We start from the raw sequence: 17,531 nt of genomic DNA on the forward strand, positions 1-17,531 counted from the left end.
TTACAGCTTACTGGAGGATACTGACTGTTGAGTTACTTGGTACATACTCAAATTTTACCTCTACTGCATATTGGTTGAGCTGTGATTTTGACTCCACCTGGACATGCTACTGCTTCTGATGGTTGCTTAGCTGGTGTGAGGCCACCTGGCACTGTGGTGCTCCTCTATACACAGGGGTGTTGGGTCGCTTTTATTTTGTACTTAATTTTATTCATGACTAAGGCGTTGGGTACCAGGGAATGGCATTGTTTGAACCATCCCTGGCTGCTTTTATTCTGCTTTGTTTACAGATATGGCGGGCCTGGTCCGGGGTCACCATCACTGTTTATTTTGTAAGTGTTGTTACTGAATAACTCTCAGCACAATGGGAAGTCATTCTGAAAAAAAGACACACTGGGAGTCTACTGGTTGGATATCCTTTGTGTTTCCTAATTTATTGCTTCTACTCCCCTTTCTTACCCTCCTCACTCCTCCCCTGTCTTGTGTTATGTGCTCCTGGTCCTCTATGGCTTATTATCCTGCTCATGATATATGTCTGTAATTAAGATTGCGTCATGGAATGTGGGTGGTATTCATTCCCCGATCAAAAGAAAAAAAATTGTATCTCAATAGTTACATAGTTACATAGTAGGTAAGGCTGAAAAAAGACTTGCGTCCATCTAGTTCAACCTGGTATAGATATCCATTGCTGATTTGGTAGGTTCTGGTATTTTACAGACAAATTATATTTCTTATTTGTACCCATGGATGTTTTTCTCCAGTAAATGTTTGTCCAACTTTGCCTTGAACACATTTAATGAGCCAGCCGTTACCACCTCTCTGGGAAGAGAGTTACAGAGTTTGATTGTTCTGACCGTAAAGAAATTCTTTCTACTAGCTGAATGATTTTTTTTTCTTCTAATCTATACTCATGCCCTCATGTCCTAGATTCCTTTCTAGTAGAAAAGGAATCTTTTCTATAAAACATTAGAATATTAATCTGGATTTTTTTAGATTGGAGTAGGAGACCCTCCAAAATTCCAGATGCTTTATATTGGTATTCATTGCATCATCTTGGCTCTGCCTTCTTTTTAGAGATCTGTGATCTACAGCATTATGCAGTAAGGGGGCAGAGCCTAAAGTAAAAACTAATCTAGCCTTGCCTACCTCAGTTAATCAAATGCATCTCTCCTCTGTGCACTCTGCCAGTGGGGAGAACTCAAAAGTCAGCAAATATTTAATTACTATATTGTACATATAGGACATTACCTTTCCTCTACTGTGACAGAATCTCTCTGTGTTACATCAAACATTGGGGAGAAGGGAAAGCTGCCCCATTCTTCCGAATTTTTCTTCTCTGGAACATCTGTCCAAACTGCATTGGTTAAAGATCCACTTGAAGGAAATGCAAGGCTGACATTACTCTGCCCTTTCCGATGTGAGCAAATTCCTTTTAGATAATCTGGACGCTGCAACATTTCATCAGTGCCTTCAAACGGAACTGCTTTCTCTGCCTCATTTGCTTTTTCCTGACTGAAGGCAGATCTAGCAAAGTCTTCTTTGGTAGGCTCAATAATTGTGACAGTGTCAGAAAGCAGCAATGATTCACATATGGTTTGTGCAGACTCACAACTGCTTACATACTGATCTTCCTTTTTTATAAAAACTTGCAATCTGTTTTCAAAATTACAGATTTTGTCTGGAATATCTTGGTCGCTCTTCACAGAGTCGGTCAAGTCTTCTGTATGCTTAAAGCTTCCACTTAACCTTTTTGGCTGCATTTTAGGTGAACATGAAGGAGATGCTGGCAAGCTCTTGGAACGAATCCTCTCTATCACAGAAAGATGTGTGCGTTGTTGAGAAGCATCAGTATCTGGAATACAAATGTTACATGGATTTTAAAATTAGTAGGGATATGTCCTTTATACTGTATATTACCTTACTTACACAACATTTGTCTGTTAGCAATTAATGAACAATGTACAAAAGAAAACAATCTAAAAGATAGCAGAATATGCTGGGCATAGCACATCATATAAAATCATAAACCTCTTACATCTGAATGTGTCATGTATCTAAACACTTATAAATGACAGTATGCCTGTTGTTTGTACAGTATATGTCTGATTAAGATATACTCTGAAACCAGTGAACCGATTGATATGTGGTTTTAACCACTGTGTAGGTAATTTTCCAGGCAGGTTTTAGGCTAATACCCCTTTTCAGACATACTGCAAAATCCTGGGTTTTTGAACATAAACCCGGGATTTTGTTATGTCTGAAACGCACTTTGCAATTGACCTGGGTTTTACCCAAGTCTTTCTTCCTGGGTTAAGTGTGAATGATGCGACCTGGGAATTTGGTCTCGGACTGCTGTAATTGGCCAGGATAGTCCACATGATTTATCAGTGGTAACTGGAGAGGGACAGACCCCACAGAGGAGAGGAACACAGTGCAGAGAACTGTGGCAGAGGATGATATATGTTAAAGACTTTCACACATTTTTTACTACTTCAACAAAAAAAACTATCCTTTGAATAAAAAGTGTTTGAAAGGGGAAACTGGTATGTTATTTTTATAAAAAAAAATATATGATACATGGAATGTAAATTATTTAAAAAAGTATCATCATGCTCTATTAGCAGGGGGCTGTGGACGGGGACTACATGTAAAGGGGCGTTTTAATGACACAAATCCCAATAACGAGACAGAATATCACATGACCATAAATCTTTGTCTCAACGATAGCACACCTTAACAACTAATGTTACCAAAATCACAGAGCCACAGCTGCATAATTCCACAACTGTAAACACTATCATTCAGAGACACTACTGACATAAAGGCACATTGCCGCTACACTGACAGCAGTACATCATGCCAGCCTCAAGCACATTGGCAGCAACTCTGACAACAGTGCTTGCTCACAGCAGTTCACAAAGCCTCAATGAGTTTAGCTCTTGTTGATGGCAGCACATGACCGCCTCACTGACAGCAGATCATCCTAGTTTGACTACCAACAACACAGCACGTTGCAGCCTCCCTGACAGCAGCACAGCCTCAAGGACAGACATACAACTTTCTGAAATGTTTTTTTTTTTTGGTACTTGTTTCCTAGCACGGCCACAATCTTTGGGATCGTTTTGGGAAGGTACACGATCCCTGCGATGGACCCGATTTCCTTTGAAATCAGGTCCATTTTGCCGGCAAAGACAAAATCGGGGGCATCGCGTCGGTCGGGACCATTAACATTGGTCCCGACGCGACCGCGACGCGATGCCCCCGATTTTGCCATAGGCTTCAATGTTTAAATATTTTTTAACATTGAAATCGGGAGCATCGCGTCGGTCTTGTGCCATTATAATGGCACAAGATGAGCTGGACTTGGTTAAGTCCATCTCACATAGGAAAAAATGTGAAAAATGTGAAATGGGCCAATATGACCCATTTCACATTATATATGGCCCCGTCGTCACCCCACGATAGACGCCAACCCGAAGCGTGGCGAGCGCAGCGAGGCCGCGACGGGCGGCGGTGCGCGTCCTCCGACTTTTTCATTCCCCTACTATCCACGTCGGCGTGGAGTTGAGAATATATAGTGTGGCGAGTGCACTCGCCACACTATGTATTCTCAACTCCACGCCGACGTGGATAGTAGGGGAATGAAAAGGTCGGAGGACACGCACCGCTGCGCTCGCCGCGCTTCGGGTTGGCGTCTATTGTGGGGTCGGGTTCACGGGGTTAAATTTGGGGGTCTAGGGAATATTTTACATTGAATCCAATGTAAAATCGGGTCCCAGGGACCCTATTCACATTTGATTCAATTAAAAAATCGGGTCGGTCGCGTCGATTGAATCACATGCGACCAAATCGCATGCGATGCGATCGACGCGATTTTTCCGTCACGACCACCCCGATGGAAATGCTAGGAAACAAGTACCTTTTTGTTTATTCAAAATTACTGAATAACTCCTAGGACCTGACATAAATTTTCACTAAAGATGACTAATACAATAATGATATGTCCACAGAACATGAATATATTTTCCTCCTATTCTGCATCTGTTTGACCCTATATCATCTCGCATATAACTATTTTTGGTACTTGTGTAATAGCATGGCCCCGGCTATGCTACATTTTCGGTGTAGGCTAAGCTACGCTGTCAGCGTAGCCCAACGGCTGCCTAACGTAGTTATTGCAGTGACTCCGCGGCAGGCCAACGGCTGCCTAGCGTAGTTAGCATACTTAGCGTAGTGATTCCGCAGCAGCCCGGCTCTGTCCCCGGCGTCCATGGCTCTGTCCCCAGCAAGCCTAGTGAGCACCTCTCACACAGCGCCGGTTCAGATTCAGAGTTCAGATTCGGGCGCACGGTGCCCCTTTGACGTTTGTTATGCCACTTACACGATCCCCAAAGGAGTTCAATGTTTTGGGTGTGAACCCCAGTGTCCAGATCAACAAAATTATAGCGGTGGGTCACCCATGCATGGTGGTACCCTGCCTGCTCCAGCTGTTTGCTGTTATATGCACGCCAGCAATCCGAATATATAGTTGTCCCTGGTTCTATATATTTGTTGATAGCGGCCATCAGGGTGCTGGAGTCACGTCTTTCCACAGGCGTTATGTCATCGGTGTCTCTGGAAATGCCTCCAAACAGCCACTGTTGAGGCAGCACTCGTCCGACATGACTTTTCCTCTGTACAAACAGACTCTCATCCACCTCCAATATTTTTCCCTGACCACCAATCCGGCATTGGGGCTGGGACATTAAGTCCACGGTGCAGGTCTCCCGCATAAGGGTAATGTACAGCACAGTGGTTTTATTCAACTTTAGTTGTCGCTCACAAAAAGATATGCTTGTGAGCTCCTACGCCCATGAATAAATAAATCAGATGAGGGTAAGAAATGGTATACGACACCCCGGGAACCAATGTGCCGCACGGAGACTGACTTTCTTAAGGCAGGTTTTAATGTGGCAGCGCCACATGCACTCCTTCATACTAAAGCACATGGGGTGTCCATTAACACAGGTTTGTGTCAGTGGCAGCAAATGGTGCTGCTGAAAAAAAGCCACCAAATCCTCCTCTGTCTGCGGCAGGCTAAACATGCTGAGAGGTTCTGCAGCCATTCCTAATTAACAGCATCAGAAATAATGCAGTCACTTCACCTCTGACTAACTAGGGTAACTGCGTAACGCTGACTGACTATGCTGGCCGCGGGAACACTACACTGAATCTGACAAGGACGCAGACTACGCTGGCCGCGGAAACGCTACGCTACTTCTGACAGGGACAATGACTACGCTTAGCAGCCGCGGGAACACTACGCTACTTCTGACTGACTATGCTAAATACGCTGGCCGCGCGAACACTATGCTGATTCTGACAGGGACGCTACGCTAACTACATAACGGGCGCCGTGCTATTACACAAGTACCCTATTTCGAAACAGGGAACATTATTTACAAGAGATATATGGGTTTAAGGTCATGCTACCCAGTCATTGGATAGTTGAACGCAATTGACCTTCAGCATCATATATGGGTGAGCTTGAATAAAAATCACACTGATGTCGAAAAGATGGGGTTTGCACTATTAACTCATTGGTTTATTGCAGCTAATCTTGACTAATTAATCCTTATTAAGAATAATGGACTTTTTTATAGTTTTATCAGTGACTGGGCACATTATTTATATAGATCATAAAAAACTATGTCCGTTTCTTGCACTCTTCATGCAGCTTCTCTAGGTCCCACAATTAGTCCCAAAATTAAAAATAGAATGCAAACTCAGAAGGTGAAAATATAGCCAATAATGTGCATCAATGATTTGGTAATGTATTAAGTCTATTGCTACAAACTACAAATCCAGAACAAAAACTTGTTAATGAATTACACTTGACGACAGCACATGCATAAAGGGAATATTAAAAATTAGGTACTTGTTTCCTAGCACGGCGCCCATCGCATACCATTACATAAGGTATGCGATGCGATGATCGGGTAAATGACCCGAATTGTACAATTAAATATCACACATCATCACATGCCAGCAAATGGCATGCGATGCGATTTTTAATTGTACAACCCTGATGAGTGCTTACAATGGTAAATGCACCCCCATTGTCCACGCCAACCCGAAGCGTGGCGAGCGATGCAAGCCCGCAAAGGGGTGGCGGTACTCCTCCTCCGACCTTTTTATACCCCCACTATCCACATCGGCGTGGAGTTGATTTTAGATAGTGTGGCGAGAGCAGCGAGCCACTGAGCCCGAAGCGTGGCGAGCGCAGCAAGCCCCGCGAGGGGACGCAGAATACATGTTAAGTCATCCGCGTCCGCTCACCATGCTTCGGGCTCGGTGGCTCGCTGCGCTCGCCACACTATCTATAGTCAACTCGATGTCGATGTGGATAGTGGGGTTATGAAAAGGTCGGAGGACGCGTACCGCCGCCGCTCGCCACGCTTCTGGTTGGCGTTGATAGTGGGGGTGGCGTTGACAATGGGGGTGCAATTAACATTGTAAGCACCCATCTGGGTGCTTTTACAATTAAAAATTGCATGCCACTATATTGTATGCGATGCGATGTGCTGTATAAGATGCAGTAAGATCAAAATCATGGGCGCCGTGCTAGGAAACAAGAACCAAAAATGATTTATCCTAAACTCTTTTGAGATAATCTCCATAGCTGGTTGAGTTCTTGTCAATGGATGTGTAAACAAAAGCACAGTGGAATAAAAAGTCACCAAAACATGCAAATTAACATTTATGAACAGGGTAAAACCATTAATGGCTAGCAATATACAAGGCAATGTAAAAGTTTGCTACACCTTTAGGTATTGTAACAGGAAATTCCAAGGGGTTTTTGCATGAGAACACCGGGCTGACAGAAGATCTTTCTCCAAAGGTAGAATGTCTCTGATTTATAACAGATTTCAGTTTTTCTTGAAATATCTTGTCATCTAAGAAAAATAAAACAGCTGGCATTATAAGTAAGACGTTTAAAAGAAAATCTGAGGTAATTTGAAAGGTACTTCTTAAAGAATTTTACATATACCTAAAGTATATGACATGTAAAATGCCCGGCATGATCATGACACTCTTAATGTACAGTTTTTATCTTTAACCTTTATATTTTATACGAATTATAGGTGCAGCAAAAATCCACTCACAGTGTGCAAAAGGCGACAACATTGATGTACAGGAACTGCTTTACATACAAAGTCGCAGATCCAGCACAAAAATTGTATACCAGCGCTTCCCTTTGAGGTCTGATCAGCTTTATATATATATATAATATATATATATATATATATTATATATATATATATATATATATATATATATATATATATATATATATATATATATATATATATATATATATATATAGTCTCGTAGGAAGGAACAGACAGCGGCACTCCAAGGGTTTTCAACAGCGTGTATTAAAGCAAACCAACGTTTCGGGATATCATTCACCCCTTTGTCAAGGTTTAAGTGCAAGGTTATTGCACTTAAACCTTGACAAAGGGGTGAATGATACCCTGAAACGTTGGTTTGTTTTAATACACGCTGTTGAAAACCCTTGGAGTGCCGCTGTCTGTTCCTTCCTACGAGACTACCTGTTTGTTCCAGAAGGCACCCAGGTACTGAATCCCAGCTGAGGGAGTGCCAGGCCATGTCTCTCTCTCTCTCTCCCTCCCCCCCCCCCCCCCAAATAGTTGTTTTAAAAAACAAATGAAGACAGGAGGCGGCACTCTCAAAGATAGGTGTCAAAATATATTCAAATCATCAAAGTGAAAAACATGTCAGCAAAAACAATGTCGACCAGTTTCGGAGCATAAAAGCCCCTTCTTCAGGACAACTGACGTGGCAACAATTCAAAACAGTAATTGTGCAGGCTTAAATGCATTGATCAATTCATGAACCAAATCTCCACTATTTATTATCAGTTAATTTAGTGTGTGCAGAGCCCCTCCAATGTCTGTTTAAACAATGTGGTCACAAGCCATAGGGCACCCCAAAACTAGGAAAGGTGAGTGCTGATGTTAAGTGTATATATTGTTTATTAGATTAATTTTTTTAATTAGTCTTATTGTGGTCACATTCTCTCATGCACCATGTTTTAACTAAGATTCCATAGCTTATGTTAACCATTTCCCTAGATGATTAGTGACAGGTGTGTTGGTAGCTGCTCACCTATAAAAGCACAGTCTGCTGTGAGCTTCAGACCAGATAGCATGCCTGGAATCAAATATTGATGTGATAGCTATGTGTATTGTAGCCATTTTCAGTGATAGTGTTAGGACCTGCAGAACAGTGGGGTCCCTTGAAGGGGGCTGCAGGCTTAAATGCATTGATCAATTCATGAACCAAGTCTCCACTATTTATTATCAGTTAATTTAGTGTGTGCAGAGCCCCTCCAATGTATATATATATATATATATATATATATATATATATATATATATATATATATATATATATATATACACACACACATATATATATATATATATATATATATATATATATATATATATATATACATACATCTATATCTATATATCTATCAAACCCCAATATTCCTCCACGCGCTATACACAGAAATATATATATAAACAATTGTACAAATAGGCTGCCCAACCACAATGCTCCCCGAGGGCCAAGGGAACAAGTACCACAATCTTCTCTCCAATAGTGGTGAGGCGCCAATCTGTCGATGAACAGTCCTTATGAAACCAGCACTTTTAAAATAATGACAAAAATTTCATCCAAGCAATTGCTTTATTTGATCCTTCATAAAACGAAGAAACGTTCCAACGCGTTTAGTCTTTAAAAAGACTTCATCAGGGGAATAACAGGTACAATCTTCGGTTTGAGATAGGATATCCTATTATCATAATATAGGTCCTGTGCGGTCCATATTGTTAATCCTACAAAAATTATTTATTCCTTGGTAGGAGACCCTTGAATGGTGTTAGATAATTATTAAAAAAGAAGAAGAATCGTAAAATAACTTTCCAAATGGCTCTGGCCAATTCCTTTAAGAATTTATGAGTTTCACCAATAAAAAGATGGAAACCTTTTCATCGATGGTAGACACAAATGTATTGAGCCACTCTAGAGGACTTCTATCTCCCACTGGCTATACCTGTGGGAGATAGACGTCCTCTAGAGTGGCTCAATACATTTGTGAAACATTGGTGAAACTCATAAATTCCTAAAGGAATTGGCCACATAAGCCATTTGGAGTTATTTTACGATTCTTCTTCTTTTTTTAATAATTATCTAACACCATTCAAGGGTCTCCTACCAAGGAATAAATCATTTTTGTAGGATTAACAATATGGACCGCACAGGACCTCTATTATGATAATATGATATCCTATATCAAACAGAAGATTGTAGCTGTTATTCCCCTGATGAAGTATTTTTAAAGACGAAACGCGTTGGGACGTTTCTCCGTTTTATGAAGGATCAAATAAAGCAATTGCTTGGATGAAATTTTTGTCATTATTTTAAAAGTGCTGGTTTCATAAGGACTGTACATCAACAGATTGGCGCCTCACCACTATTGGGGAGAATATATATATATATATATATATATATATATATAGGAAAGATATCGGTGCTGGCGGCACTCACAGCAGGGAGACTTGGTAATGAAAGAAGACAAGCTGACACCGCACAGCTTGGGTGCTAACAGTTTCGGAATTTAATTCCTTCGTCAGAGTACTCTGACGAAGGAATTAAATTCCGAAACTGTTAGCACCCAAGCTGTGCGGTGTCAGCTTGTCTTCTTTCATTACCAAGTCTCCCTGCTGTGAGTGCCACCAGCACCGATATCTTTCCTGCATATTCCAACTTTGGAGGGCACCGGGAGCCAATGATCAAAGTCTCTGTGGAGTGCCGGTCGTACACAACCATATATATATATATATATATATATATATATATATATATATATATATATATATATATATATATATATATATATATATATATATATCTACAGTATATACTGTATATAGTCTTTCTATATATTAGTGTTAGTATAATATTAAGCCCATTGAGCAGTTAGAGCTATAGTTCACACAATGTCATTAATAATGTCAACAGCTCATTTATACATAGATAGCTCATTACAGTGATGGTGCTGGAGCCTTACCGTCTCTGTAAATTTTGAGATGTTACAGTTTTCAATGCATCGACCTGCGCATGATGTTGGGATCCAAACCTTTCAAGTAATTTACTGAATGGAGCTTCAAAAGAGCAGCACTCAAGTATATGACAAGCAGAGATCCTAAGTCTGGCTTGTCAGTGTGTGGCTTCCATCTGCACTACAGTATGATCATTTCACATCTACTATTTTTGAAACTTGCTGCAGTATAATGGACTACTTGAAGGTTGGATCCAGATATCAAAGCATGATGGGGTGCTCTAAAGGTTATTCGGGGAGGAGCAACATTTGTAGCTATTAAGCAAAATGCCCCCCCAGACCCGATTTTTCATTGTACACCCACCCTGATGGGTGATTACTATGTTAAATGGCCCCCATTGTTAACGCCACCCCAGTATCAACGCAAACCCAAAGTGTGGCGAGCGCGGCGGTACGTGTCCTCTGACCTTTTCATACCCCCACTTTCCACATCGGCACGGAGTTGACTTAATATAGTGTGGCAAGCACAGCGAGCCACCGAGCCCGAAGCGTGGCGAGCACCGCGGAATACATGTGAAGTAATACACGTGCGCTCGCCATGCTTCGGGCTCGGTGGCTCGCTGCGCTTGCCACACTATATAAAATCAACTCCATGCCGACGTGGATAGTGGGGGTATGAAAAGGTCGGAGGACGCGTACCGCCGCCCCTCGTGGGCTCGCTATGTTTGCCACACTTCGGGTAGGCGTTGATACTGGGGTGGCGTTAACGGGGGGGGGGGGGGGGGGGCATTTCACATAGTAATTACCCATCAGGGAGGGTGTACAATTAAAAATCGGGTATGGGGGTGCATTTAACATTGTAATCAGGCATAAGGGTGCCTGTACAGTGTATTATCGGGTATAATCGCGTCGCATCGCATCACATGCCACTAGTTAAGGCATGCGATGCGACGCGATATTAAAATTGTACACTCCTCCCGGGAAAGGCTCAAAATCGGGTACAATCGCATCCCTTAAGTAGTGGCATGCGATGCGATGTGTCGGGCGCCCGAATAATACACAAGTACCCTCAAAACCTTGTGAAAACCCTGGGGGCTGTGGACAAGCCAATTGCAGGGCCTGAAATTGAAAATACAGCTCTCTAGAGTTCACTTTGACTTTGGGTAAGCATCCCAAGATCTAAACCTAATAGGTTTTCTGATGGAAATGGCCAAGGAGGAGATAAGAGACTGTAGAGAAGTCACTTTAAAAGAAGCATCATCAATATAAACCGGTCTCACCCCACGTTGTCTACCCATCTGATCCTAAAAGGTGACTGCCTGCATTATGTAACAGACTATGGTCTAACCCAATCTGGCCATTGGAGCAGAATTGATTTCATTGAGGTAATCATCTGCAAATGGATGAGAGAACTGGATCCACAATCCTTAAAGATTTCATAAAAAGTGTGAAAATACAGGACATATAAACAAATGCTTTTCTTACAAACAAACAAGAACTAGCATCAGAAACACCTCATTGCTGAATATTTGTCGAGCCTTAAGTTTGAACTTGGTCTGAGGCTGGAACTTAGTGCAAGCTGGGACTTTTGATAAACTTTACCCACATAGGTGGGAGGACCTCAGGCAGTAAGGTAGAGTCCAGGGCCAGAAGGCATGGCTGACAAAAGAATGTAAAGTATATATATATATATATATATATATATATATATATATATATATATATATAATTTATTGGAGAATAACACAAAGTCTATGAGTTGGTTAGGACGAGTGTGACTGGAGTGGAACCAGAGGGATACTTGGAATTGGCTGGAACCGAAGAGAGACTGAGGCTGGACTGACCAGGATATGGCTGAAGCAGAAGTGACTGAGGCCAGACTGGAACCGGAGGATAAACTTGGAATCGGCAGGAACTGGAGAATAGCAAATACAGGAATCAGTAGGAACCGATGGAGGATGTTATCTGGATTGTCTGATGTTGACCATCCATGATGAAATAGTAGTGGTTAAGAATACATTGCAGGTAAATTGTTGTCGGGTCAAATACTGTCAAATAGGCACAATGGGGAATACACCTATGATGACAGTTACAGATATCGGTACACCAAAGGTGACTGATATTGATGATGCCTCTCTGACAGATATCTGGTAGAATGGGATAGTACTGTAGGGGTGAGCAGGAATGCAGATCAAGTATTCATTGAGTAATGGTAGAGATGATATCTGATGATATCACTGGTGATTGATAATATAGGTGGTGATTAATGGTAACTGGATGGACAGTGATAACCAAGAAGGGTAATAGTAGAGGTATACGGTACGGACATTCAATGAGTCGACCACTGAAGGTCAACATAGCTTAGGATAACATGAAATAGGTCGATATGGCTAAGGTGGACAGGGTGGGAAGCATTAGGTGGACAATGGCTAGGTCGACATGTGTTTTTCACCTTTTTTTTGAGCGGACATGTTGTAACAGGCGGTATTTCAAGCCCTACCATCCACTAGGGTGTGGAGGGAGAATAGAATAATGTGTAGAACGCATGCCTGAAGCATGGCGAACCCAGCTAGCTAAGTGAGGGAACACGGTACACTTTGAGGGTGTCCATGTTGACATTCGGGAATTTTTTTTTAAAAACTAATGTCAACCTTTTGACTGTTTTTGTAATGCCCGTGTTGACCTTCCAACCCTGTCGACCTTAGCCATGTCAACCTATCTCATGTGTCAACCTTCTGTGGTCGACCCTATGACCCATACCCATAGTAGAAGCACTATGAATCAGTTGGAGCTGAATTAGAATTACTCGTGTTAACACTGGAGGGAGCAAGGCTGTGTGCCAACATGCACAATACTGAGACAGCAGGATATTCACAGGAGTAGATAAGGTGATGCAGCTACGATGGACCTATAGATAATTTTGCCCCACATTCGGAGCATGCAGAAAATTAAAATCCTGGTTTACATTTTTAAGCTATTTCTGCTCTTTCTGTCATATTGTTTTGAGACCGACCAAGAGAAAATAAACAGCGAAGACCATAGAACAGACTTGCCTGGGATGTACACGTGGGCAGATACAGTGGCCGTCGAAACAGATTCCATATCAACGGCTGCCGGGACCCGGGCCAGGAGAGAGGGAGGGAAGGCGGGAGGGTAGCTGCATTAAGCAGCACTGCATGGCTTTTGATTTAGCAGATTGAATCAGAATTAGACTTAACTGCCAAGTTTATCTGCTTTCGATTCCGATGACACGAAGCTGCGCATCAGGATCGAATCTCCATTAAACACAGCTAGAACTGTGTGATTCTGTGTCATTCTCGATTCAATTTGGACTATATTTACCATTTTTTATGAAATTGAGGGCATAGGTTTGGTTTCATTTCAATGAAAATGTAGTTACTGATGCTGCTTTCAGACCGCAAAACTGGCTTTGACCCTGTATTTGGAAACGTTTCCAAAAACGGGTCTGCCAGGTAAAACCCCGTTTTTTTTTGACACTGGCAGACCCGTTTTTGGAAACTTTCCAAAAACAGGGTCAAAGCCAATCTTCAGCGCGCGCCGCCCCCGCCCCCCCTCCCCCGGGGGTTAACACCCCCAAATCCCCCCCCCACCCCAGGGCTAACAACCCCCCCCCTGTGCAGCCCGTACCTCCGTTGCGTGATCCGGCACTGCAGTTGGTCGGGGAAGCACTTATAAAAAAAAGTGTCTTTCAGAAAATGGCTGCCCCATAGGAAAATCAGTTTGCCCCAGACATTATCCATTATACTAGGACTAATTGGGTACCAACTTTGACTCCAATCTTGCTCATTATGCCAGTAGCACAGACAAAGGACATGTTTTACAGCTTTATGGGTTTTAACAATTAAGAGGAAAGGCTGTCTATTTTTTTTTTTTATGCAGTGGATGTTTAGAATTTCTTTCATAAACGGTGGTCCATAACCTTAAAACAAGTACACTACAGTGTATTAACAGCATCTTTCAGTAGCTACACAATGGCAGCAGAGCCAATGTTTTATTATTTCTCGATCTATACGCAGTTAAGTACTAAAACTTGGCTAAAGGAAAACTATATACTTTTATAGTTCTGTGCAGACAAAATAACTGGCAAGTCACACAGAACTGTACACATGCAGTTATTTGCATAAAACTTTTGTTCAACATAACATGACTCTTATGCTGCTTTCCCACTGCAGACCCGTTTAAAGTACTGGTAATCTTAAATGGTATTTAAAACGGTATTAGCATTCCCACTGCAGCAGATTACCATTTTAAATACCATTTAAGTACCATTCCCATTGCAGTGAACCATGTAAAATGTAATGTGGCTAACCCCCCCCCCCCCCCCCCCCCCCCCAGAGTAAAGAGTGCCTAATCCCTCTCCCCCCCCCAAGTGTAAAGAGTGCCTAACCCCCGTACCTGCCCTGTGCCCCCACCTCCCCTCCCCTTGTACTTACCTGCACGGGGATGCAGGGCAGTGGGGAGGCAGCGGGGGTCCATGCAGGGTCCATGCGGGGTACAGGCAGTCCCAGTGCCTGATGAGAACTAGTAGTTCTCACTTTGTGCATATGTAATGAGTGCACGTGCATAATAATGAGCCGCTCATTACATATGCGCATATGTAATGAGCGGCTCTTTATTATGCACGTGCACTCATTACACATGCACAAAGTGAGAACTACTAGTTCTCATCAGGCACTGGGACTGCCTGGAGGCAAAATAACGTTTAAGAGGCATTCCCACTGCCTCTTAAACGTTATTTTAACGTGTAGGACTCTGCTTTAAAAATGGGTTGAAATACCATTTAACTTTAAACGGTATTTCAACTCTGGCACTTTCCCACTGCAGTCTTAAAACGGTAAATTGCGCTGAAAATCTGCAATTTACCATTTTTTAGCTGCAGTGGGAAAGGGGCATTAGAAAGGAATAATAACAATCCAGAAGAAGTAAATATGGGCAAGCAGGAGTGTGTCTGCAGTGTAAATGTGGCTATTATTACCTCCTATCCTGTAGCATTATGGGGAAATATACGCAGGTAACCAAGGTACTGAAAATATTTCCAAGCTATTTTAGGTTGACACCTGGAACAGGTCAACATGGCTAAGGTCAACAGTTAAAAGGTTGACATGAGTTTTTCACTTTTTTTTTTTTTAGCTGACGTGCCAACAGATGGTGTCTTATGCACTACCATCCACTAGTGCGAGAATGTGCGAGGGAATGGAGGGAGAATGTGCGAGGGAATAGTGTGCCGAGCATAGCGAGGCACATGCCAAAACATGGGGAGCGCAGCGGTACATTTGATGGCGTCTATATCGACGTTCGGGACGAAAACCGTGAAAAACTCATGTCAACCTTGTCATGGTTGACCTAATGCTTGTGTGAACCTTCCAACCCTGTCAACCTATTTCTGGTGTCGACCTAAGATCTGCCGACCTTCAGTGGTCAACTCAATACATGTTGACCTAAATAGAGTCAACCCAATGACCCACACCCGTTCTACTCGTATTGCACTGGCAATGAAATTGCAGCTTTCTTCATTATCCAGAGCATCAATTTTTTTGGGTTGTCAGATATGGTAGAGAAACAAAAGATACAACTCTCCATAATCTTTTTAGGATTAATATCTACAATAAATAAGTGATTAAAACATTCCAGAGTACGAAATTAGCATAATAAAGTTTTCTTAACCTTTTAGTTATTACTACATTCACTAGGTTACTAGAAATGCTATTTAAAAAAAGAGAATATGCCTTACCTATGTGTAAGGAGAAGAAAAAATTGTTTGGATTATGACAAACATATGTGTTTGTTGGTGGATGGACAGCCAAGAGGAAACGGAAGATCATTCTGAGCAGATCCAATTCTGGAGGTGATCCAAGAACTTCCTCAATAATTTTGATATATGATCTACAAACTTCTTGAGGAATACATGCAATATAACCTTCCCTGTGTTCCTGATACAAGGCAAATTGAAAGATTATTGACACACATTTTTACAACTGCAAAAAATAAAATACTGTATGTAAAACAATCATCCTCATTCTTTTAAACCTCTAGCAGGTAGCCTACATTCAATATAAAACAACAATTACATTGTACCAGTCTTTCGAACACAAACAAAATCATTTTGCTCAGTGTGTCTTTTCTCATTTCTGTCATGGACATGTATTGAAGTAACGCTGTCAAAATATACTGCTTAGGACTTGAACATAGTGAAATTAATTTTAATTGGTTAACAAGGATTATTAAACCAAGTAAAAGTAAATTTTGGATTGTCATAATGCACAGTTAGACCCTTACTTTGTGCCAACTTCAACATTTTTTGAAGCATTTATGAGGGTGTATAAATAGCATAGTGCTGAGGAAGAGCTCCCTGAGCAAAGCTGGGGACATACAGTAGTGCATGAAAGCTTTCAGAGCCTGCATTGAATCCATAATATACAGTGGGGCAAAAAGTATTTGGACAGCCACCGATTGTGCAAGTTGACCCACTTAAAAAGATGAGAGAGGTCTTTAATTTCCCTCATAGGTACACTTTAATTTTGAAAGACAGAATGTGGGGGGGGGGGGGGAGACATGAAATCACATTTTATGATTTTTAAACAATTTATTTTTATATTCTTGCGGAAAATATTTGGACAATAAAAAAGTTAAACTCAATACTTTGTAATATAACCTAGATTGGAAATTACAGAGGTCAAACATTTCCTGTAGTTCTTGACCAGGTTTGCAGACACGGTAGCAGGTATTTTGGACCACTCTTCCATGCAGATATTTTCTAGATCTGTCATGTTTTGGTGCTGTCACCAGGCAACACGGACATTCAACTCCATCCACAGATTTTTGATTGGGTTGAGGTCTGGCATCTGGCTAGGCCACTCCATGACCTTGAAATGCTTCTAACAAAACCACTGCTTAGTTGTCGGGTGGTGTTTTTCAGGTCATTATCATGCTGGAAGACCCAGCCACGTTCTATCTTCAATGCTCTTACTGAGGGAATTTTTGGCCAAAATCTCACTATACATAGCCCCATTCATCCTCTCCTAATACGGATCAGTCGTCCTGTCCCCTTTGCAGAAAAGCATCCCCAAAGCATGATGTTTCCATGCCCATGCTTCACACTGGAATATACAAATAAATTGTTTACAAATTATACAATGTGATTTCCTGTTTTTTCCCCCCACATTCTGTCTCACAGTTGAAGTGTTTCTATGATGGAAATTGCAGACCTCTCATCTTTTTAAGTGGGTCAACTTGCGCGGTTGCATCGGTGGCTTTCCAAATACTTTTTTGCCCCACTGTATTAGCGGGTTCGCGCTATCTCCATTCCCCTCCTCTCATCATGTCACTGTTCCTATCAAATGCAGCCCTGTCATCACTAACATATCAAGCCAAGCCA

At 41.8% G+C, this 17,531-nt stretch overlaps 1 protein-coding gene across 1 annotated transcript in view; it reads right to left on the reverse strand.

Moving 5' to 3' along the window:
• The window catches only part of LYST (lysosomal trafficking regulator), a 574,932-nt gene that overhangs the window by 281,186 nt on the left and 276,215 nt on the right, over positions 1-17,531 (reverse strand). The window contains exons 20-22 of the mRNA XM_083176391.1: positions 15,888-16,086; positions 6,804-6,935; positions 1,249-1,852 (exon numbers count right to left, since the gene is read on the reverse strand). Of these exons, the coding sequence (XP_083032517.1) occupies positions 1,249-1,852; positions 6,804-6,935; positions 15,888-16,086 (935 nt within the window). The remainder of the gene's footprint in view (positions 1-1,248; positions 1,853-6,803; positions 6,936-15,887; positions 16,087-17,531) is intronic.

Source organism: Crinia signifera, chromosome 3, assembly GCF_055691185.1.
Source record: "Crinia signifera chromosome 3, ASM5569118v1, whole genome shotgun sequence".
Classification (NCBI taxonomy): domain Eukaryota; kingdom Metazoa; phylum Chordata; class Amphibia; order Anura; family Myobatrachidae; genus Crinia; species Crinia signifera.